This window comes from Eupeodes corollae, chromosome 1 (assembly GCF_945859685.1).
Source record: "Eupeodes corollae chromosome 1, idEupCoro1.1, whole genome shotgun sequence".
In the NCBI taxonomy this organism is placed as follows: Eukaryota; Metazoa; Arthropoda; class Insecta; order Diptera; family Syrphidae; genus Eupeodes; species Eupeodes corollae.
The window spans coordinates 153,346,107-153,372,078 of NC_079147.1; the positions used below are offsets into that span (position 1 = coordinate 153,346,107).

At 33.5% G+C, this 25,972-nt stretch overlaps 1 protein-coding gene across 2 annotated transcripts in view; it reads left to right on the forward strand.

Moving 5' to 3' along the window:
- The first annotated feature begins 267 nt into the window (after positions 1–267).
- Positions 268–25,972, forward strand: part of LOC129940137 (uncharacterized) — a 77,125-nt gene continuing 51,420 nt past the window's right edge. The window contains exons 1-3 of one of the 2 annotated variants that reach the window (XM_056048389.1): positions 268–1,369; positions 21,681–22,152; positions 22,320–22,472. In XM_056048389.1, coding sequence (XP_055904364.1) covers positions 1,281–1,369; positions 21,681–22,152; positions 22,320–22,472 — 714 coding nt within the window. In that variant the 5' untranslated portion in view covers positions 268–1,280. The remainder of the gene's footprint in view (positions 1,370–21,680; positions 22,153–22,319; positions 22,473–25,972) is intronic. The other variant, XM_056048390.1, reaches the window with a different exon arrangement.

Below are 25,972 nucleotides of genomic sequence, written 5' to 3' on the forward strand. Positions count from 1 at the left end.
CCTACATACCTAACAAATACATACAATACATACGTACTTTTGTATAAATTTAAAATAATTTTTTTTCTATTTGGAATATTAATCACAAGCTCATCAACTTTTTGAAAACGAAAGTGAATAAAATAAATTATTTAAACAAAAACAAAACTTTACACCGTCATATAGGCTCAGCACATCAATATTCTGCAACATAAATAATAATTTATTGTGAGCCAAGAATATATATTTATCATGAAACTCATGGAGCTTTATTCTACTCTGAGTCTCAGTTATTCAAAGCCTCTCAAGATTGACAGTCGACTTGTTACTTGTTGGTCCCCAAATCGGCATCAGCTATTCAAAAAGTACCTATGTACTTGTAAACTCAACATAAAAAAAAGAAAATGTAATTGTTTCCGATTACAAGACGACTTGACTTTTATTTCCGGAAGAAACAAACCGGATACGCGCTAAGATATATGTACTTACATACTCCGAACATAGTATTATTATAAATAATAATTCAAAATTTTGTATCAAGACAGTATAAATTCATGTGTTTTAATTTTTTTGAAACTTGTGTCGCATACAGCGTACCGCATCGCAAACGCAAATTGCTGCATACGAGTAGTTATAGCATAGCCATAATAGTGTCAATTAAGTTTAATCGCAACTTGTAGGTACAACAGCTATACACGCCCGCAAACTCACTCGAATCTTGAATTGGATTCAAGCTCAATGAAATGATACAAGTACCTATAACCTACCTATGAGCTATGCCAGAGTCTATGTATCATATAAAGCTAGAAATACTTCTGAATGCTAATTGACTTGGCCGTAGTTGTTTTTGTACGTATAGTTGATGTCAGCTTTGTCGCCGTCGTTTTCATTGCCGATTGTCGTTGTAGTTGTCGTTGCCGTCCGTCGTCGTCGTCGTCGCAGTCATAGTCGAAGTCGTCGTCGTGTCGATTGTTAAGATGTTTTTCTTATTGGTGCTTCTAGACTAATAAATACGATACGCGATTACAACGACCCCTGGAACAATAATTTATAAATACTCAGGACTTTTATATTTTGGTTTTATTAAAGTCAAAAGTGCTAAGTGTTAAATAGCTTAAGTGTCAGTTCGGTCTGTTTTGTTATAAAAATAGTAACAATCGACAGTATCACTATTTGTGTTCACATACTACCGACGTTATACCTACCTAGTAAAAAAAAAAACGCCGCGCCGGCTTCCAATTCTACAATTCTAATTCAAGATTTCAAGTCGGGACGGTTAGTCGATCGATAGACTTATTGAAATGTCTTCTAGTTCGTTACTGAGTGCATTAGTGAGTTGTTTTTTGGCGGTCTTTGTTAATGGCAGCCTTCAAATGGTGCATAATTTCAGGTTAGTATGTAGATGGTATAGAGATGCATATAAATGCTTAATAGCCGTAGCCGGTTCATTGATACGTTTGCTATATGCTTTGAGGTGCCATGTCATGCCGGCCGTTGCCAACCTTGCTTGCACTGCAACTGCACACGCTCAAGTCGAAGTGCGTGTATAATAAAGTAGGTGACGCTGACCGCTGCTGACGGCTGACGATGTGATGGTGCGGTGTTGTATTGTGGAGATTTTCAAATTCTACCGTTTTGATAAGAATTCAGCTCCTATAGTAAAGTGCGTGCCATGACTATGAAATTAGAAGCAGAAATTTGTTTGTTTTGGGTTCGGTTTCGGTTTCGGTACTGCAGTTGCAGTGGCAGTTCCAGTGCTAGTGATGATGCACATTTAACATATTTTGAGTGTGATAGACTGTTGGTGGCTTTACTCCGCTCTATACAGTGAGAATTTATGCAAATGAATTATTGATCATTTACAGAGGGCGCCAAGTTGATAGTTTAGCCTTAGCTTAGAACCCAGTTGCTGTAGTTACCGTCACTGATAACAGAACTTTAGTATGAGTGTTTGCATATTTAAGACTGTTTTGACTTGAAAACATTAAATAGGTAATTCTGGTAGTCATAGTACCTCCTAAGTTCAACACCACAAAGCTACCTTCACTCTGGTTCAGCAGGAAATATTTCATTTTGTAATTGATATTGATAAATATTTGCATTTTTATGCACACATAGAAGGAAGGTACATAATTTAAGACCATATAATGTAGTTTAGCTATGTTTCTTTAGGTAGATAAACCTACCAATACATAAATTATAGCTTTCGATTCGCATAGTGAACATAAGGAACTTCATTTTCAGTGTAAATTGAATCAAATGCAAATATAATTGAGATAATAAATAATAGTCAAGTCTTTGAATAGGTATACCTATGTCATATCTCTTATTGAACTCTGCTTTTGAATTTTAGCTTTAAATAAAAATTATTGAATATATGTACATACATAGTTCATTATATAGATGAAGGTGAACTTTTTTAAATAATAACATAAGAAGTAGTAAAATTAAAGTATAATGCAGTTTTTATGAGAAACTTTGTCAGAAGGTTTTTTTTTCACAGAATCTAATAACTCTTTTCAATGAAATTGGTGCTGTTTTCCCACATCTATAATACCTTTTTTCGACCTTAAGTTGAAATATTTTTGGTATTTCCTCAAATTTTCTAAAATCTTTATAAATTATTAGATTTCACCAAAACCTAATAGAAACGTTTAGCCATTCCTGCTAAATCGTTTTGGAACAGACAACAGTAAATTGGTTTAAAAGTTAGTTTTGTTCTTGTTACCAATCCGTCATTCAAACAATTTCATTAAATCAAGTTTTCGAAATATAATACAAAATATAAAAATAACTTTGTAAACAGGTATTTTTAATAATTGTGCAGAATTAAAATCAAAGCTCAGATTCCAAATCAGCACTAAAAATTAACTACAAAAAGTATTTTTTCAAAACAATGAAAGCATTAAATGCAAGGTTTGCTCAACATTTCTTATTGAGTCAAATAAAAACTTATAACTTATGAGAATTTCCAGAAACTAAGTAAGATACTTAAACTAGATAAGCTTAGTTGTGTAGATGACAAGGATTTTGCAAAATTATCATAAAATTTATTTGATCTGCCAATTAGCCCTAGAAAGAAGTATTTTGTCTGCTTCTAGCATTTTTAATGTTGAATATTTTGGAAATATGTTGTGACAGAAAAATGCAAATGTAAGATTTACATAAATTCAGGACAACTTTAAAAATAAAGTTTTGCTTGTACTAAAAAACAATAGCTTAAATTCACGCATATTGTAATGATGAACTACATATAGGAATTTATTTCAATCGGTACGATTTGTCGAATTAAAAATTTTGACATTTCTAGACCCACGAAGATACTTAGAATCTGAATCAAATATTTTTAAAGAGACTTCCATAAGTGTCTGTACCTACGCACGTTCGGGATACCATATTTGGTCGTTCATATCTCTAGAACCATAAGAGATATCGACTGCAATAATATTGGGTTTAACAGAAAATAACATTGACAAAATACAGAAATTACTTCTAAAATTGAGGTAATTGTTTTTTTAACTAAAGCAATTTACAAAAAAAGTGAAAATTTCGGTTGACTAAAAATATCTCACGAACCGAAACCGCTAGCGACTTGAATAAAACTTTTTATTATAAGTGTGACATGACTATTAAGTACTTTAAAAAAAAACACATCAATTGCAATTTGTTTTTATAAATTGAAAAAAAAAGGCTCAGATGCGACCCACACTGACAACTTCCCATCCCGTCTGTCGATTTGTCTTGCTTAAAAGTTTTTTGGTTTTCATGTTGGGTTAAGAAAGTTGTCAGTTATATAAAAAAACTAGTGAAAATCGAAAACAATAAAAAAGTTTGAAGACAATATTTTTAATTTTTTAAAAACTATTTGAGTCGAAAGCCAATTTCTCAAAATTTTACTGAATGATGACAACAATATATTTAAAAAAAAGTAGTTTAAAGCCAATATCTCAAAGTTTCGAAAAGACTTTGAGTCGAAAATCAATTTTTTTCAATATTATTAATAATTAGGTTATTTTTTGTAAGAGAACTATCAATGTGATTTTTGTCAAAATTTTTCCGAATGTTGAAAACAAAATTTTGTATAAGTGAAAATTAGTTGAAAGCTATAATCTCAAATTTTTGAAAAGATATTTGAGTCGAAATTCAATTTTTATCATCTTTGAGTAGTGTTTTTTTTTTAGGTTAAAAAAAAAAAAAACTGTCAATTTGATTTCTTTCAAAATGTTTTTTTTTTACAAAGTTGTTTTAGAGATGAAGTCATTTTTGTTTGTTAAATATTGGAGATGACAAATTTGTTTGCTCCGTTTTCTCAGTTTATAAAAAAAAATCTTTTATTTCGACTCTAGGGGCCTTGAAACTTCTAGAAATGTCAACAATTTTAATTCGAAAAATACTACAAATTGTTACAAATTGATTTTCGTCTTCAATATCTCGGCAAAAATTTAAGATACACCTAATTTTTTCCATATGATCGAAGTCACTGTTGTCTTATAATATAATAAGAATCTACAAAAAATACAACACATAATTGGTAAAAAAACTGATGTCCGATTTTAATATTTTCCGAATTAATTGAGGTTTTCACTTCAAATTGTTTAATTCTAGGCAAAATATGATTGTTGGTCGGTATTTTTTACCTGGGATTTATTGGAACTATATATTTAAAGTTTTACTTTCGTAACGACATTCCAGCTCGAGATTTTCATCAAACATGACAATACGGTATTAGAGAAGTAGAAAAAAGTGTGTCCCCAATTCCGTTCGTCTGTCTGTATATCTATCCTCGCCCCTACAAACCAAAGCATTTAGACGATTGAGTTCAAATTTGCAAATTTCAAAAAATAAACAATTTTTTTTTTTTTTTTTTTTAAATAAACGGGCACTCAAGGTGTTATTAATACCCTTAACATGTTTAAAGTTTAAACACAGTGCGAGCTTTAGGAAAATAGGGAAGGTTTAAGAGGAGATATGAACTTTATTTTGTTAAAAAATTATTAATACCTTTTTATAGTGAGGGCTTTTCATATTAATGGTGTTTTTGTTAATCTGGCAGATGGCAATCGCCATGCTATAATGATTTTTTTAAACATTTTTGGTGTGTAATGTAATTTTACTTTAATTCAATAAAATCTGTATCAATTTATCTATCTATCTATGTTTGTGTTGCTGAAAAAGGGTACCCCTATAGAACCTTTATTTTGTTTTTAAGTTTTTTCAAGAACAAATAAATCGATTTCAATATTTTGTTCCTGCACAAGCTCTTATACTGTCTTTAGAATATTCGATGATCAAAAATGTCCGTACGACCGTACGTTCGCGACGTTTTTTCGTCCTCCATAGTTCAAGAAACAGTAGAGATATCGATTTCAAATAAATTTTGTTATACAGATAATAAGGCAGAAAAATGCAGAAAGGGCTCTCAAGAAAATTGCGTGGGTGGTTTTTTTAGGACAGCTGTTTGAAAGAAAGGTGAACATTATGGTTAACCCTAAATATCTTACGAACCAAAAACGCTAGAGACTTGAATTCAATTTTATATAATATAATGTAACGTGATAACAAAGAAGTATATTTTTTCAAAAAATCTATTTAACGATGTTTTTTATATATCAAAAAAAAAAACTGAAAAAAAAAATTTGTCACCTCCAAAATCTTACGACTAAAATATAATGTCATCTCCAAACAATTTTGTGCAATGGAGAATAATGTTTTAGACATCTGATAAAATTTTGAGAAAAATCGAATTGACAGTTTTTTTTTTATAAAAAATAAAAATCAAAAAAAAACATTACTCAAAGTTGGTACAAATTGAATATCGACTCAAATATCTTTTCAAAAATTAAAAATATTGACTTCAAACTTATTTTATTTCACAGAAAATATTATTTTCGATATTCAGTAATTTTAATATAAAAATCCAACAGTCCGTTTTTTCATAAAAAATAAAATCTACAAAAAATAGTACATAAATTTGGTAAAAAATGATACGATTACATATAGACAAACTTTTAAGCAAGACAAATCGACAGACGAGATGGGAAGTTATCAGTGTGGGTCGCATCCCAGCCTTTTTTTTAGTTTAAGGCAAAAAAGCACATCTCCTTGATGAAAAGAATAATAAAGCAATAAGAAAAAATTAGAAAAAGTCGTTAATTGAATTCCAAAGTTAAACACGACCACCATAGTGATGTTGAAACATTAACTAAATCCTTAGAAATTTATAAAGGCGCGTACACATTAATTTCAACATGAAGAATACTTCAAGATATTGAATTCAAATGATGTATCTCACAAAAAAAATTGACGCTAAATTTTAAACATCTGATTGTCAAGGGTATAACAATTTAAAAGTACAATATTTAGCAATTTACTAAGGGACTCCAAAATTTTAAACCTTTATTTTCGTTTGGCTAACTGTTAAATTGCTGATTGCGTTTTTTTAAAAAGCGAGCATCCAAACATGTCTTAAAATATAAAAGATAAACAAAGCAAAGACACTTATACTGACTTATTATTCGATATTCCCAACTGTTGACTTTTTCGTTTGGCTAACTATTAAATTAAATTTCGTCCACTGCTCTTATACTAATAATTGTACAGATGTCATACGACTTAAGCAAATTGCTAAAAGTTAAAGTAGCCATTCTGAAATGCGTAAGAAAATTTGTGGTGAATATAAAAAGATGAGACTGAATTGAGTCCCAAAGTTATATTGACCTTAAATGACTTATATTTTCCGGGTTTCTGTTGGAGAGATCTAAAGGACATGATCCTTTGCTTATTACGTAACCAATTGAAACAAATATTTTTGATCCATGCTTTTAACGTGGAGAATGAACAATATTTTTTAACCGATTAAAGCATCTTATGGTTGAAAGAAGATATTGCTTTAAATCCATAACGTGCTCTTACTTACTTACTTACTTAAGGTGGCGCTACAGTCCTGTGTGAACTAGGGCCTCACCTAACAAACTTCTCCATCTAGCTCGGTCCCTAGCTAGATGTCTCCAGTTTCGCGCTCCTAGTTGGGTGAGGTCACATTCCACTTGTGCGCTCCACCTGATCCGCGGTCTTCCTCTACTGCGCTGTCCTGTGAGTGTGGATTCGAAGACTTTTCGGGCCGGAGCATTGTTTTCCATGCGCTCTACGTGACCCAGCTATCTTAGTCGTTGGACTTTTACCCTTCTGGCTAAGTCTACGTCGCTGAACAGCCCGTACAGCTCGTCGTTCCATCTTCTCCTCCACTCCCCTTCGATGCATACGAGACCGTAGATTACACGAAGAACTTTTCTCTCGAAGCGACCCAAGGTGCTTTCATCCGCTTTTGTCACGGTCCATGCTTCTGCACCGTATAGCAGGACGGGGATGTTAAGAGTCTTATATAGGAACACTTTGCTCCTTCGAGAGAGGACTTTACCACTCCATTGCTCTCTTAGTCCAAAGAAACAGCGGTTAGCAAGAGTTATTCTGCGTTTGATCTCAGCGCTGGTGTTGTTTTCTGCGTTTACAGGGGAGCCTAGGTAGACGAAGTCCTTGACTACCTCAAAGTTACGTCTGTCGATTGTGACGTTTTGACCAAGACGTCGGTGTTGTATGTCCTTTCTAGACGACAGCATGTACTTTGTTTTGCCCTCATTAACCGTGAAACCCATTTTTCCACCTCTGCCTGAATACCCACAAAAGCCCCATTATGTCAATGTCATCAGCATATGCTAGTAATTTTACAGACTTTTGAAAGATAGTGCCTCTGGTGTTGACGTGTGAGCTCTGCAAATATTCTTTCAAGCACGATGTTAAAAAAATGCGTTAACTTTCCCTTAAAATGGCAGATTGAAGATGGAATTTATATAAACCAAGAAAAGAATTTGCCCAAGAACAGACCCTTGTGGGGCACCCATGGAATCACTTAGAACATTACCTACTTTGACTATTTGAGACCTTTTACACAGGTAGGATTCAAACCAATTGTAGATGAATCCTCGGAAACCAACATCATGCAATTTTTTCAAAAGGATAGAGTGACTGACCATATCAAAGGCTTTTGTAATGTCAACAAAAAGCGCAGCACATTTCATTTTTTTTGTCCACTCCTTGTTGTATTGAACAGCAGAAATTTAATAAAGCATCTTTTGTTGACATTCCCGATCTAAATCCAAACTGTAAGGGGCTAAAGTATTATTCTTGCTTGTGAGTATCGTAAGGTACTACATTTTATAATTTTTTCAAAAATTTTTGAAATCGATGGTAATAATGAAATAGGTCTGAAGTATTTCCATATTCAGCTGTCATAAAATTAGACTGACTATTTTGTTTTCCGTTTATAATTTCATTTACGACTTTACATGCTTGGAATTTATTATTTCGTTGTTATAATAACTATCGTGACTCTGATGCATTTTATTATTAACTTCATTGCTATTTTTTTAAAGCGTAATGTTTTTGACATTTTGTATGTAATTTATTTTTAAAATGTATAGATTTAAAGAGCAAATTATTTATCCATGGCTTTAATTTTATATTAGTCCTTTTTTTGGTGAAATAGAACGAATTGTTGATTAGCTGTTTAAAACGATTCAAAAAAAAAGGCTGGGATGCGACCCACACTGATAACTTCCCATCCCGTCTGTCGATTTGTCTTGCTTAAAAGTTTGTCTATACGTGCTCGTATCAATTTTCATCAAATTTGCGTACTATTTTTTGTAGATTTTATTTTTTATGAAAAAACGGACTGTTGGATTTTTATTTACAAATTAATGAATATCGAAAACAATATTTTCTGTGAAATAAAATAAGTTTGAAGCCAATATTTTAAATTTTTGAAAAGCTTTTTGAGTCGAAAGTAAATTTATACCAAGTCTTATTATTGTTTTTTTTTTCGAGTTTTATTTTTTGTAAAAAAAATTTTCAATTCGATTTTTTTCAAAATTTTATCGAATGTTGAAAACAATATTTCTTATAAGATAAAATTATTTTGAAGCCAATAACTACAATTTTTGAAAAGATATTTGAGTCGAAAATCAATTTTTACCAACTTTTATACATTTTTTTTAGGTTTTTATTTTTTGTCAAAAAACTATCAATTCGATTTTTCTCAAAATTTGTCCTAATGTTAAAAACAATATTTCTTATAAGTAAAAAATTAATAAGAAGCTATTTTCTCAAATTTTTGAAAAGATATTTGAGTCGAAAATCATTTTTTACCAACTTTTGTTAATTTTTTTTCGGTTTTTAATTTTTTTGTAAAAAAACTGTCAGTTCGATTTTTTTCAAAATGTTACTGAATGTTGACAACAATATTTTTTGAAAGATAAAAGTAAATTAAAACTAATATCTCGAAGTTTTGAAAAGATATTTGAGTCGAAAATCATTTTTTACCAACTTTTGTTAGTTTTTTTTGAGGTTTTTGTTTTTTGTAAAAAAAACTGTCAATTCGATTTTTCTCAAAGTTTTACTGAATGTTGAAAACAATATTTCTTATAAGATAAAATAAGATTGAAGCCCAAAATTCAAGTTTTTGAAAAGATATTTAAATGATATTCATCTTTTACAAATTTTGAGTAATATTTTTTTTTATTTTTTATAAAAAAAACTGTCAACTCGATTTTTCTTAAAATTTTATCAGATGTCAAAAACATTATTCTTTATTGCACAAAATTGTTTTGGAGATTAAATAATATTTAAGTCTTAAAATTTTGGAAGTGACAATTTTTTTGTTTCAGTTTTTTTTTCGATATATAAAAAAAAAACCGTAAAATGGAATTTTTCCAAAAAATATACTTGTTTGGTATCACATTACAGTTTATTATATAAAATTTAATTCAAGTCTTTAGCGTTTTTGGTTCGTCAGATATTTAGGGTTAACCAAAACTTTCACCTTTTTTCAAACTGCTATGGTAATAAAACCACCAAGGCAATTTTCTTGAAAGCCTTGTCTGCATCTTTCTGAACGACGAAAAAAAACGTCCCGAACGTACGGACGGACAAACGTACGTACACACGCACGCACAGACATCTTTCTAAAAATCTTTTATTTCGACTCTAGGGACCTTGAAACGTCGAGAAATGTCAAATGCAAATAAAACTAAACATTTCATCAGAAATAAAAACTGCTATTTTCATAATATCTGCACTTCTCAAACTATAAAATAAGCTCACTTTCATACGAATCACGCACAAATACTCCAACTCCACCAGCAGCATACGAATCATTTGTATTGGCTAAAAAGTTATAATTTGGTAAACTAAAATCTTCAATTTCATAAGAAAATATCCAGATCTCCGAAACAAATATAAAATCAGTTTTCTTTCAAAGGCTTCAAGGTCATAAGTTACTGTAACCACCCTGCTTCCGAAGATGCAACCGATTTTCTCACTACTTTCTTGATTTGATGTTATTGGCTGTGGCTTACAATCCGTATCAATGTTACGAGTATTTGAAGATAAAAAAGCAGTGGAATCGGATCGAGATCTGTTTTTGTTCGAAGTGATGATATTTAAGTTTGGTTTATTGAAAAATTTGGATTATTTTTCCGTTTCCATAAACATTTCCCTTCTTTTTAACGTGAATCTTACGTATTCACGTAACTCTTTAACGCTATTTAAAATGAAACAAAAAATGCTCTCCACATTTGCAAATTAACCTACGAGTAAAATTCTTAAATGCATCTACGTCATAGATTTGGATGTTTATACAAATAAGTCATTTTCTTATAATTTATTGAAATAAGAAAAATTAAATTACTGAAATTTAAATTAAACTTTTCAAAGCAAAACATCCTCCTCATAAACAAACGTACGTTATTTCTTTTTGTTTTAGGTAAATGTACTATACGCCTCCATGCATGCCTTAAAATCTTGCCTTCATTAAACAAAATTTCCATTCTCCATATTGCGTGTACCTGACTTGCTAAAATACGTTTTTTCACTAAATATTTTCAAATATTTGCCCAACTTAAACTTAAAGCACTTGACCTTATTCTGCTCTGAAGACCTTAAAATATATACCTTACCTTAACGTAGATACAAGAAAGGAAAAGGAAAAAATCACCGCAAACCTTTTTCCCCAAAAAATTAAAAAGAAGACCAAATTAAGATTATCTCTTACAATTTTCGTATGTTGCCGCTTCTGACACTGAAATACATAAACCCTACTGCCAAATTCCACCCCCTGGTATATGTTATGTATACAGTATACACCTACATACTTACGACGACGGCTTTAATTTGAATGCTGATTGCTGTCTCGGCATTTAAACGTAATCACGTTCCACACTTCAGAAATGCCCTATTTTATTTTTTATTCGTACTGATTTTCACCCTCTCCTCAAGTATTCGTATTCTCGTTTCTGTGTGTCAAGGATAAACATAGCACATTCCAGCACCCTCTTCATACTGCCATAGAACACACAGACAAGTCAGAATGCGTTTTGTCACCTGTTTCAAAGTGATATTATCCCACTTCTGAACTATGGTAAATGTAGGTAGGGTACAGACACAGAAATGATAAGGTCCACATAAAACTGTGTGCCGTGCTTTACCTAACTGGTGGCCTATGGCTATGGCTATTTCTACTAAGGCAGGTGAAGCTAATGGCAATGAACATAAGAACGTAACGAATGGAAAAATAAATAAGTCTTTCTTATCCGGTATATCCAAATTGATCTGTAATTTTATTTATCCGCTTTTGCAGCACTTTTGCCTCATACAAAAAAAAAATACCCCATCTCCGTCAATGACAAAGATACAAACGAACAAAACGAAAAAATAACCCTCTTCCAAAAAACCTTGTCAATTCTCAAGGCACGCAAAGAAATCGTAAAATTTAAGGAACTTCAAGAGTTGAGCGCATAAATTGATAAACAAGCCCATTTTTAGAGGAAGCTTCTTTCACACTTTAAATGATATTTACTAAAACTGAAAATAAGGGTTGCGAATGAAACTTGATTTGGAAGGGGTTCCATGGCGAATAAACAAAGCTAGACAGTAAATTTGTTTATCTTGAAGAAATAGGGGTGGTATTGGAGGAAGCATGGTGGGCGCTGTGTCTGGGTGATGGGATGTTTTTGTAGTTTAGACGTCGTCGTCGTCGCCTTTGTTGTCGTCGTCGTAGGCTCAGAGGCAGGCAAGGCACACAGGCATTAGAACAAAATAAGTTGCGTGTCTAGAAATCATAATTTTTGCTTGGGACAGCTCAAAGCCTGTTTAAGTGCGGTTATGGTTATCAATTTAATTGCCATGCCATGAAAAGGAAAATGTGTAAAAAAGTGTGGTATTTCCTGCAATTAAGCTCCAAGAGATGAGAGATAAGGTCGGATATGCTATGAATTAAGGACTTGTGGCTGATGTTTGTGGGCTGCCGTTGCTGTGGAAGTAAAACGCTTGGGCTTTTAAGACAAGAGTAAGGGGTCGTGCTTTTGCCCAAATGTATACAATTATAAGAATAATCAGAACAAAAACATGGAATTCCAAGTAGATGTAGCTATGGCCAATATAATGAAGAACAACCTGACGGAATAGATTCAATCAAAATTAAGAATGTAATAGGTTTGTTTTTTGTTTTCATATTTTGTTTATTTAATTATTTTGGCTTTCTGTTAAGAAATGGGGTAGTTGTAATTTTACAGAAAAAACACAAGAACAATTTGAATGGGAAGAGTGTGGAAGTTTGAAATTGCATTAAAGTGTCTTTAAGATTTTAATGAATCATTTATTAAAGCAAGAACACGTTTACTGTACAGTACATAGGAATGTGTTCATTGTATTTTGTTTATAAACGGTGATTTTTTAAGAGCTTGAGAACTTTTTAAAAAAAAAAACGCATAAAATTTGCAAAATCTCATGACATTTACTTTTTGAAGATAATTTCATTTAAATGTTGACCGCGGCTGCGTCTTAGGTGGTCCATTCGGAAAGTCCAATTTTGGGTAACTTTTTCGAGCATTTCGGCCGGAATAGCCCGAATTTCTTCGGAAATGTTGTCTTCCAAAGCTGTGTAGACTTAAGACTTGACGTAGCCCCACAAAAAATAGTCTAAAGGCGTCAAATCGCATGATCTTGGTGGCCAACTTACCGGTCCATTCCTTGAGATGAATTGTTCTCCGAAGTTTTCCCTCAAAATGGCCATAGAATCGCGAGCTGTGTGGCATGTAGTGCCATCTTGTTGAAACCACATGTCAACCAAGTTCAGTTCTTCCATTTTTAGCAACAAAAAGTTTGTTAGCATTGAACGATAGCGATCGCCATTCACCGTAACGTTGCGTCCAACAGCATCTTTGAAACAATACGGTCCAATGATTCCACCAGCGTACAAACCACACCAAACAGTGCATTTTTCGGGATGCATGGGCAGTTCTTGAACGGCTTCTGGTTGCTCTTCACTCCAAATGCGGCAATTTTGCTTATTTACGTAGCCATTCAACCAGAAATGAGCCTCATCGCTGAACAAAATTTGTCGATAAAAAAGCGGATTTTCTGCCAACTTTTCTAGGGCCCATTCACTGAAAATGCGACGTTGTGGCAGATCGTTCGGCTTCAGTTCTTGCACGAGCTGTATTTTATACGGTTTTACACCAAGATCCTTGCGTAAAATCTTCCATGTGGTCGAATAACACAAACCCAATTGCTGCGAACGGCGACGAATCGACATTTCACGGTCTTCAGCAACACTCTCAGAAACAGACGCAATATTCTCTTCTGTACGCACTGTACGCATTCGTGTGGTTGGTTTAATGTCCAATAAAGTGAACTGAGTGCGAAACTTGGTCACAATCGCATTAATTGTTTGCTCACTTGGTCGATTATGTAGACCATAAATCGGACGTAAAGCGCGAAACACATTTCGAACCGAACACTGATTTTGGTAATAAAATTTAATGATTTGCAAGCGTTGCTCGTTAATAAATCTATTCATGATGAAATGTCAAAGCATACTGAGCATCTTTCTCTTTGACACCATGTCTGAAATCCCGCGTGATCTGTCAAATACTAATGCATGAAAATTCTAACCTCTAAAAAATCACCCTTTATATGAAGTTTGCTTTTATGGATGTATTTTGGAAACCATGCATCCTTTAAACTTAAACATTTTCATAGTTTCAGGTTTGTCTAGTAAATGGTTTCAAATATTCACTTTTATTTTAATGGCGATGAGCTTCTGTAGTATGTTAAGAAAGATGAAGCTCTTTAATGTTCAAATTCATAGCAAACACGGGAGATCGCCTTGCAAAAGGTGCTCGTCATGCTATGTCATAGTACCCAAAACGTCTATATTGTGTTCATTTATTCATCGAGAACCGATAACCGAACATCATTTTTACCAAATTCGCGAACTATTTTTTGTATATTTTATTTTTTATGAAAAAAACTGATTGTTGGATTTTTATAAAAAATTTAATGAATATTGAAAACAATATTTTCTGTGAGATAAAAATAGTTTAAAGCCAATATCTATTTGTAAAAATATATATTAGTCGATAAAGTATATTTTTACCAAGTTTTAGTATTGTTTCTTACTATGTTTTTATTTTTCATAAAAAAAACTGTGAATTCGATTTTGCTCAAAAACTTACGAAATGTCGAAAACAATGTTTTTTTATTAGAAAAAATTAGTATGAGCCCATAATCTCAAATTTTTGAAAAGATGTCGAAACTCATTTTTACGAACTTTCAGTAATGTTTTTTTTTAATCACATGTCAAAAACGCTATTCTTCGTTGTATAAAAATATTTTGGAGATAAAATCATTTTTTGTTCGTAAAATATTCGAGGTGACAAATATATTTTTATTCAGTTTTTTTGATTTATAAAAAAATCATTAATTGGAATTTTTTCCAAAAATATATTTGTTTGGTATTACGTTTTAATTTATAATATAAAATTGTATTCAAGTCGCTAAAGTAATTGGTTCGTGAAATATTTCGGGTTAACAGAAATTTCAACATTTTTAAATTACCATAGGAAGTTATAGTATTGGGTCCGATTTGTCAAATTGAAAATTTTGACATTTCTCGACGTTTCAAGGTCCCTAGAGTCGAAATAAATAATTTTTAGAAAGATGTTTGTGCGTGCGTGTGAACGTACGTTCGTACATCCGTACTCCCGTACGTCCGTACGTTCGCTACGTTTTTTTCGTCCTCCATAGCTCAAGAGCCAGAAGAGATGTCGACTTCAAATAAATTTTGTTGTACAGATAAAAAGGCAGAAATATGCAGAAAGGGCTCTCAAGAAAATTGCGTTGGTGGTTTTTTTACCATAGCAATTTGAAAAAAAGTTGAAAATTTTGGTTAACCCTAAATACCTTACGAACCAAAAACGCTAAAGACGTGAACTTAATTGTATATAATAAACTGTAACGTGATACCAAACAAGTATATTTTTTGGAAAAATTCTATTTAACGTTTTTTTTATAAATCAAAAAAACTGAAGAAAAAAATTTGTCACCTCCAAAATTTTACGACTAAATATGATTTCATCTCCAAAACAATTTTGTGCAACGAAGAATAAAGTTTTTGACGTTTGGTAAAATTTTGAGAAAAATTAAATTGAAAACTTTTTTTATAAAAAATAAAAATCCAAAAAATACATTACTCAAAATTGGTAAAAATTTACTATCGATTCAAATATCTTTTCAAAAACTTGAAATTTAGGCTTCAACCTTATTTTATATTATAAGAAATATTGTTTCCAATATTTGGAAAAAATTTGAGAAAATCGAATTGACAGCTTTTTTTACAAAAAATTAAAAACCGAAAAAAATTAACAAAAGTTGGTAAAAATCGATTTTCTAATTTTTACTTATATGAAATATTGTTTTTAACAATAGGACAAATTTTGAGAACAATCGAATTGACAGGTTTTTTACAAAAAATAAAAATAAAATTTATAAAAGTTGGTAAAAATTGATTTTCGACTAGAATATCTTTTCAAAAATTTTAGATATTAGCTTCTTACTATTTATTACGTATAAGACATATTGTTTCTAACATTAGGACAAATTTTGAAAAAAATCGAGTTCACAGTTTTTGTACAAAAAATTAAAAACATAAAAAAAAATTAACAAAAGATGGTAAAAATTGATTTTTAAAAATCTTTTCACAAATTCAAAAATCTTATAAGAAATATTGTTTTCAACATTCGATAAAATTTTGAAAAAAATCGAATGGAATGTTTTTTTTACAAAAAATAAAACTCTTAAAAAAAAAAATACTAAAACTTGGTAAGAATTTATTTTCGACTCAAATAGCTTTTCAAAAATTAAAAATATTGGCTTCAAACTTATTTTATTTCAGAGAAAATATTGTTTTTGATATTCAGTAATTTTTATATAAAAATCCAACAGTCCGTTTTTTCATAAAAAATAAAATCTATAAAAAATAGTACGCAAATTTGGTAAAAATTGATACGAGTACATATAAACAAACTTTTGAGCAAGACAAATCGACAGACGGGATGGGAAGTGATCAGTGTGGGTCGCATCCCAGCCTCTTTTTAAAAAAGTTGTCAGTTGAATTATCCTAAAAAAATTATTGAAAATTACTAACAATGTTTTCCATAAAAAGTTTGATTGCAAGATTTAAAAAAAAATAATAATTTGGAATAAAATAGTATTGATTATTAATTTGAATGATTCTAAATATTACTACGGAACAGCATCTTTGCCCCTTATTTTTTTGAGCTCTGACATAAGTAGTTCTTTGACATTCTTATGCTCCATTTTAAACCTGATGAATATGCAGACGTCGTTGATGGCGTAACTGGGTTACACCATTTCTGTTCTAAGAAAAGATGCAGAAACGATGTTTCAGCATTTTTGCAAATGATTTTTGAGCAAATTTAAGTACCATAACTTCTGTGTTGCAGGGTTACAGCACTTCTGCTCTCAATGCCTCAAGACGCAATAACAATTGAGAGCACTATTAAAGACATTATGAGTGAAATATATCATTGTTTAAATGGCCATCCACCGCAGCGTCCTTGGGTGGCACGCTTTTGAAAGGTCAAGTTTTCAATGACGATTTTGGCGTACAAATCAGGATGACTTTGACAGATGGTATCGATTATTTTGACTTTGATGATGTGTGTAGTATGCGGCTTATTCGCATAGATCTAGGAAACCCCCTTAGTAAAGAGTGTAATATCGAATTTGTCTTGAGCTTTGTGGCACGTAGCTCCATCCTTGAGAAAGCATAAGACTTCAGTGTACATAGTCCATAGCATTCTTTTCAGGCCAAAAGAAGTTGTCGTAAGCGGCAAAATAATTTTATCGTAAACGACAAATCAAAAGCTTACTGCTGGTCCTTGATACAACTTGTAGCCATAGTCAGTATTGAAAATTATTAATTATGTTTAAGTTAAGACACAAGCCTTCAAGTCTCTATGTCTTACTAGCAAATTTTAATAATTAAGTTGTCTTTTTTATTGAACATGTCGCTTACGAAAAAATGGCGGGAAGGGCTCAACATAGCGATCGCCATTGACTGTATTGGACTTGTCAGCATCATTTCCGAAGAACAATTCATCGATGACGCCTCCAGCCCAAAATCGACAACAACAGTATCTTTATTAATATACATTGGCGCTTCGTGAATTTTGCGTGGTGTTGTGTTGTCGCAACGCAAAACGCTGTGTATCGTCTGTTGTTTGCTTTCAGCTCCTGGATCAGTTGGATTTATAATGGAGCTAGGCCCAAATCAAGACGGAAAATTCAGTGTTGTGCTTTACTACAAGCCAAGTTCTTGTTAGCGACGTGGCTGAGCCGGTGGACTCTAATTTGGCCACTAAACGTTCAATAGACTTTAGAACCACGACCCCTTAAAAAGTGCACATCGTGTTCATCGTTGCTATTTAGGAACAACCATTTTGATAACTGTTACTGACTGATCAAAAGAAGTTATTTGACAGAAAGTAAAAGGAACAATATCGTCACCACTTTTAACGATTCTAAAATTTTATGAAAAATTGCTTTTCAATAAGCTAAATTTCACAGTGAAAGATGTTATAACCCCAAGACAGCATCTTTTTTTTGTAATTGTGGCTCCATCTCAGCTAATTTCTGTCTTTTCACAAACTTTTATTTGTCTTCTGAAGAAAGAAAAAGGCAGGTAGAAGTCTTATATACAGATTTTGTGAAAGCTTTTGATAAAGTCCACCACAAACTTCTAGGGTGAAACCATGAGATTCAAACATGGTTTTCTAAAATGGTTGGAATTAACTTTATCGAATTGTACACAGATCGTTAAAATTGAAGATGATTAACTTTTTATATTGAGGTTTTGTCATTACGACTGCCTCAGGGTAGTCAATTGGTCAAAAGGCTTATAATTTAATTTTCCAGTATCTTCAGTCTTAAATTCCAAAAAGACATAGTAGATGCGTTGTTTTAGTGGTGTAAAGTTAACCATCTTTAGAAAAATATTTCAAGTGAAAGATATTTAGATCGTTTCGGTCATCCCTTCAAATTTTATTCAGGTATAGTTAAAATAGAAGACCTTGGTCTCATTTTTGACGATTTACATATTTTTTATAATACCGATTTTGGAATATTGCAGCTTTGTTTAGTAATAATTTTATAAAAATTCCAACAACAGGACAGGATTGAAAATGTTCAAAAATTCCACGCGTTTTGTTTTGAGGAACTTGGGATTGTCGGAAGGTTTCTCCAACTATCAAGATGCACTTTAATTGATTTGAAGTTATTAATAAATTCGTAGTCTTTAATAGATTACTTACTTAAGGTGGCGCTACAGTCCGGGGCAGCCCTGGACCTCAACCAACATGCGTCTCCAGCCAGCTCGGTCCCTAGCTAGCTGTCTCCAGTTTCGCATGCCAAGTTGGTTGAGGTCCTCTCCCACCTGGGTGCGCCACCTGAGTCGCGGTCGTCCTCTACTGCGCCGGCCGTCGGGATTGGATTCGAAAACCTTCAGGGCTGGTGCGTTGATATCCATCCGCTCTACATGACCTAGCCATCTAAGCCGTTGGACTTTAATTCTGCTAACTAGGTCAGTGTCGCTGCACAATCCGTACAGTTCGTCGTTATATCTTCTCCTCCATTCTCCATCCAAGCGTACAGGACCGAAAATCACCCGAAGAATTTTTCTCTCGAAGCATACTAAGACGATCTCATCTTTCTTTGACAGGGTCCAGGCCTCAGTGCCATAAATGAGAACCACGATGATGAGAGTCTTATAGATGGTGATTTCAGATGCTCGAGAGAGGACTTTACTTCTCAATTGCCTTCTAAGTCCAAAGAAGCAGCGATTTGCAAGAGTTATTCTTCGTTTGATTTCAGCGCTGGTGTCGTTGTCTGTATTGATAGCGGTGCCTAGGTAGACAAAGTTCTTAACTACCTCAAAGTTAGAGCTGTCTATGGTTCTTCTTCTTCCGTCGCAATGATCAAAAACGCTCCACTGACATCACGCTTTGATCTTCCAATTATGTCAATATCATCTGCGTGTCCGAATAATTGGATGGACCTTTGGAAGATTGTCCCTCTAGTGTATACGGTTGAGTTTTGCACAATTCTTTCCAGAACGATGTTGAAGAAGTCGCATGACAGTGCATCGCCTTGTCTAAATTTTTTTGTGACATGAAATGCATCGGTATGATCTTTTCCGACCTTGATAGAGCAGCGTGGCTTCTCCATCGTCATTCTGCACAAACGGATAAGTTTGACAGGGATGCCAAAACTAAACATTGCTCGGTAGAGCTCTTCCCTATAGATGCTGTCATACGCGATCGTGGGTATTGATTTGAAGTTCCTGGATTTTTTCCAAGATCTGCCGTAGTGTAAATATTTGGTCGATAGTGGACTTTCCTGGTCCTAAGCCATACTGATAAGGACCAATCAGGTTTTTGACGAATGGCTTCAAACGTTAACAAAATACGGCAGATGCCTTTGTAGTTGGCGCAGTTTAGAGGGTCTCACACTATCCGACCATATTTTCGTGGCTGGTACCCTTGGAAGGTTTTTTTTACCCTTTGGTAAAATTTACGAACCTCATTCATGTTTTGACATTCCTCTATCTCCTCGATTGCGAGCTTTTCATGTTCTCTTTTTTCGATCTAAGAAGGCGGTGTTCCTCTTCCTTATCAGTAACAACATAAGATCAGCTTAAAGCTTATAATAAATTGATTTTCTTGAAATATTAAACAGAATATAAAAATGTATTCGACGTTTTACAAACTGATACCACATGTTCCTGATACTTTCTTCGTTACCTTTTTTTTAAGTTTAAGCGTACATAGCTTGAATAAGCACTCAAAATATTTCCCTTTGTGATTTTCATTATTCATTCTTATAGCAATCAGACAACCACCAACAACCACATACTTTTTTGACCTTTTAAAAATGTTTGTCATTAAGTTTACAACCGTAAGCTACAGGTACACGAACTTATCTACTAATGAAAGTTTGTTTTCCTTTTGAAACAATACATCCCAATATAAGCTTAAACTTTTCTTCTAAAAACTCAATGAACAATCTTCAGTATTATAGCAATGACTTGAATCTTAAACTATATAAGTTCATTAGTGTTCAAATGTGATTAGGTACATAAGACCAAATCGCTTGATTATGAAAACAAACTACCTAAAGTTTAAGTTCATTGTCCTTTAAAAAAAAAAATGGAAAATTGTTTGTTCAATAAAGCAACTCAAAAAAGAGGCACATTCAAACAGAGTAATATAGCTTCAGACATTTAACCTAGACCTTAAGAGGTTTTTGAGTATTTTTCTTTGTTGCTAAATTTAAACCACGAGTTCTTCTATTCAAGTCACGTATTACCTTGTGTCAACTTTTGTTCTTTATGAAGTTTATAGGTTGAATTGAATTCTAAGAGGTTTTTTTTTTTGGAAAGACTGAAGGTCCTTATAGTTTGGAGCAATGTGGTGGTTGTTTGTGTATTGAACTTATTGAAATGGCATAATCACTACTTTTTTGTATCATAGAGTGGATTAACAAGTTGATTTATCTTTAATACATATAAGGAAACAAAAGGTCAAATATTTTATAATAGCTTTAATTCCAAGAAGCTTAAACCTTCGCCGTCCCTGCGTTACCATTATGTTCTATAAACTGAAAACAATGTTTTTGAATGTACATATGTATGAATATCCATGATATATCTATATTGGATTTGACTAGATTTTGAATCACCACCTAGTTGCCAAATGTTCGACATCGAAACCTCACTCTACATTCGAGATCTTAATGGTTTCAATAACACAAAGTCATCAATTTCCAACATCATCCTGCCTCTCGTTTACTTCCGTAAATGCATATAAGTATATCAATATGTGTAGGTAGGATAGTTAGGTAGGTACCGATACCGAACTCAATTAAATTCTCAAAGAACATCAACACCCAACTACCAACAGGCTGGTCTTGGTTCTAGGTATACAGTATGTAGTCCTGATCCTCTGCCTCACATGATGCCACTATAAATTTGAGAGAATGCTTAAATCCTTTTCTGAGATTTAATCAAATCCTTTGCCGGAAATAAAATCGACATATGTTAGAATCATCATGCAACTCTCGTCTCTTGAATCCTAACTCGAATGTTAAGAGTAGCCGTATAGCAGTTTTAGCAGTTTTAGAAACACGACGACGGACGAGACAAGGACGAGGGCTAGGAAGATGTCTCGTCCCACTTTATGCTTGCATTCATTCATTCATTGTTTCCATTTTCTATCTCTCTCTCTTTAAAGCCAGAATGAGAACCATCAACTAACAAGCTCTCAGCTTCCGTTAGATCCGATGAGGGTTATTAGAGACGGCGGAACGAAAGTCAATAATGACATAGTCCAGCTCCTACTACAATCAATGAACACATCTGCATCAATGGTTACAGCAGCAATAGCAAAAGCAACAGCATCAGGAAAGCCATCAACGGCTTTCGAGAACGACCATCATCGCCAACAACTGCGACGACGATTACGTCGGGATGACAATGTGAAGCCAGAGTCGAAGCTGATGACAGATGATGAGGATACCACCACCACCAACACCGCCGCCGTCAACACCACCTCCAACTCTAGTCCCACTTTTTCATCGGATGAAGTCGGTTGGTCGAACATAAACGAAGAAGTCGATATGGTAATACCAATGGTATTAGCACATTTACAAGAGCTTGGCCTGGCGCATCTCGACTTGCCGGACATGCAGGAGAGTTTATCTGTGGTATGTATTTGTTAGGTACATATGTATGTACGCATAGATGAATGGACTAAAATAGAATAATCTATATGCAGTTACATATATAATACATATAAATATAGATTTTCAATTTGATAAGATTGATGGGAGATTTAAGCTTTTGTTCCTTCGGCCTCGGTCCCTTTTTTCAGAGGCCCCTCTTCATCACATATTCAGCTGGATTATTCCTCAACAACGGCCTGGTCTACAATCTAGGTGGCATTCAGAGGAATGGAAACGCATTGATGACATATTCTGATAGATCATTTATATGCCGATTTTATCTGCTCATCAAGAGTCTACAGGTAAGTTTCATGATTATTTTAGTAGCATATAATAACACATACATAGGTAAATGTAAATACGTGCATAGTTTGATTTACAGTTGGATGGACACAATTGTTTGATGTAATTTCATAATTGAAATTACATTCAACAGGCCCAACCTTTTGAACGTGCTTGTGTGCTATAGCTCTGGTTCTTATGAAAAACATATGTTCGGTGTCCTAGTTTTGGCTTGTCATAAATTTGACTTCAAATCTTCCTTCAAATATTTGGTAACGTGAAAAAGTTTTCCTCGTAATGTATTAGTCCCGCAAAAAAATTTAATGTACTGGGTTTTTAATAAGGACCTGAAAACTTTGTGGTTAAATGAAACGCAAACCATCACAGATATTTCAAAACCTCATTATCGACTTAGAGTGCATTCAAAACATTTGTTAATGGAACTCGACTTAGTTTTTATGGCCAACGCTGCCAAATTTGCTTCGGTCGATTTGTTGGCAATATTTCGCTTTTAATGTCGGCTCTTCCTGTCACTATAAACCATTGTCTCAGTGTATCACCAAAGAAAATAGAGGCGGGCAATCGACTGGCCCATTTCTTGAGATATCACACTCATCATAGTTAAGGTTCTATAAATCTATTATAAGATTTAGTGTTTGGCTTGTGGCCATCCTGTCGAAAAAACATATCGTCTAAGTACATTTAATCCGATTAGGGACACAAATATTGGGTAATGATGGTGCAATAACGCTAGTAGCATAATGATCGTTATAGACCAACAAATATGACCCAATAACGCCACTGCAGTAATACCCGTGGCATGGCAGTTAGTACGTTGCACTGTGAAGCCAGAGGTCTGGGATTCAATCCCTGCCTGAGGTATCTAAAGTTTTTTTCACGGGTACTGCTTCTTGCGAGGAATTGACAAATCCTCCCAGAGTAAGTCTTGACATGAAAAGTGCTTTCTCAAATGAGCCGTTCGGATTCTACTGTAGGTCGCCTCCATTTCTGATAAAAGTACTCGCACACGGGAATAGTTGAGAGTTATAAGTCACTGGACCCTAGTTCTCAACATACTGTGGCGCCACTTAATTTATTTATTTAACGCCGCTGAATCGACGTGCAAACCGCACAAAACAATTAACGTTTGTGGATAAGTGTTGATTTTCACAAGACTAATAAAAACCCATTGAGCCATAAAATAGATTTCTGAACCCAATCGAAGAACGTACGTTGTCAAATTATTCATCGGCTTCAATTCTTGATCTTTTCTTTCAATTTGGTCTTTTACAGATTTTAAACAAAATATTTAAGCAAAATGCACCAAAGTGTGGTCTTAGCATTGCCCAAAATTTTGCGAACACTATAAAATTATCAGATTTGGATCGAATACCTGAACGGCTGCGCTATTTTCAACACTTCGACCAACACATTGTTTTTAAACACGGAATCATCACACAACGACTCAACGCTCTTAAAGTTACGGTGACTGACTTCGAACTTCGGTAAATGTTTTTCATAATTTGCAAATATTACTCGTGTTTTTTTGACAGTCTATAAAAAGTATAGTAGAAAATTCCCAAGAAAACCCATCGGCAGCAGCCACATTTCTGTATTTAAAAATTGATACCACTGAAAGAAGACCTGTCAGAATAATAATAAATAAAAAGTAACAAAAAAAGAAGATAGCTTTGTGAAAATTAAAAGTTGAAGTTAGTTTCAGCAAAAAAAAAACTAAATCTAATAAAATGGACAATTTTCAAGAAGAAATAGTAAGAAAACAAAATTTAACAATTGCACTTCCGGGGATCGGAGTCGAGTCAACATTTGTGAAGAAGAAAAAAATTCACGTGGAGTGCAGTTCTTATTCAGTTCTTCATTGTTTAACACGAATCAAACTATCTCACTTTTACTTCATAAGAAACATCGAAACAACATTTAAATCTTCTTTCTCTGCTATGGAAACACCAACAAGATTTATTTAATCTAAACTGAGATAAAGCTTTGGTGGAAACATAGCAAAATTAATTGTCTTTTATACTGTTTCTCGTAAAATTAGAATAGTTAGTCCATTTTCATTAACAAAACTAAACAATATGAATAGTAACAGATTGATTTTTTCCCCCAATGGAAAACACATGAACCCAAATACACAACTGCTCAACGAACACAGCCATCGAGATACAAATGCAATATCAATCTTACCAACATTTGAGAACGAAATCACATAAGATCCATTCAAGACTCGTATAAAAGTCAAAAACCCTACTTTCACTTTTACGGTAGTATTCATAGTACGGATATTGTTTTTGTTATTCGTGTAATCCTACTATCGATAGGTTTTTCAGCAAAACACGGGTATTTATAGTTCGCATACTTTACCATGATGAAAATGCTTAGTTTATTGAATAAATTGACAAAGACACAATGATGTTTAGTGAGAGGGTGCGTTTAGAAATTAAACTCAAAGTTGTCAATTACCTATCGGAAAACCTGATAGTTAAAGTTTAAATTTCCTATTTGCTTATTTTTATTCTTAACCCTAAAGGTAACATTTTTTTGTATATACGGTCATGTAAAACGATTATAAGGCTGATAAATAAACTTCGATTTGAGACTAAGATTGTATCTGCATTTGCTCAAAAAATAGGTTAAATACGTTTTTTTACGAAAAATCGACGAATAAATACTAAAACAACAAAAAATAGACAATTTGAAATATTGTGCACCATAACAGTATAGAAAGGGGGGTCTATATATAGGTTAGGTTATGTCGGAGTGGCTGTCCAGATGTCATTGACTAACCTAGACCTCAAGGGTCCATTGTGATACCACTAATGAGGTTACTCATGGGAGAGTAATGAGCTTAAACAAACCATTTTGTACCTTTAATGTAGTTACAGAGACATTTTGTTCACTGGTATTATCGAAGAAGGGACTACCGAGAAAGTTACTCCTTCTAATGGAGAGTGCTAGACATGTACAAAGAAGGTGTTGGACCGTTTCCTCTTCCTCCTCGTCCATGTAGCTTCTACAGAAATCATTTGTGTAGACACCTAGCCTCAGAGCATGTCTTTCTATGAGGCAGTTTCCTGTTATTACTCCAATTGTACTTTGTCTTATACTTTGTCTGCTCAGTGATATCAACCGTTGACCGTTTTAAGTCAATACTTGGCCATATTTGCTTGGATGCTAGGCAGGTGGTACTTTGTGACCATCTAGCATTTGTTGTTTCTAGAGCATATTGCTTGAGAAGATATTTGCATGTAGCAAGTGGTATCCCTATGTTATGTTTTTGTCTAACATGAGGCAGAAGTGTTCCGTTTTTAGCGAGCTCATCGGCTTTACAATTTCCCGGAATGTCTCTGTGGACCGGCATACCCAAATGAGGTGAATGTTTAACTGTTCCGTCATCTCATTCAAAGATGATCGACAATCGTGGACTGTTTGAGAGTTTGTGGAGACAGACGCGAGAGATTTAAGAGCGGCTTGGCTGTCTGAGAAGATTCGTATATCCTTA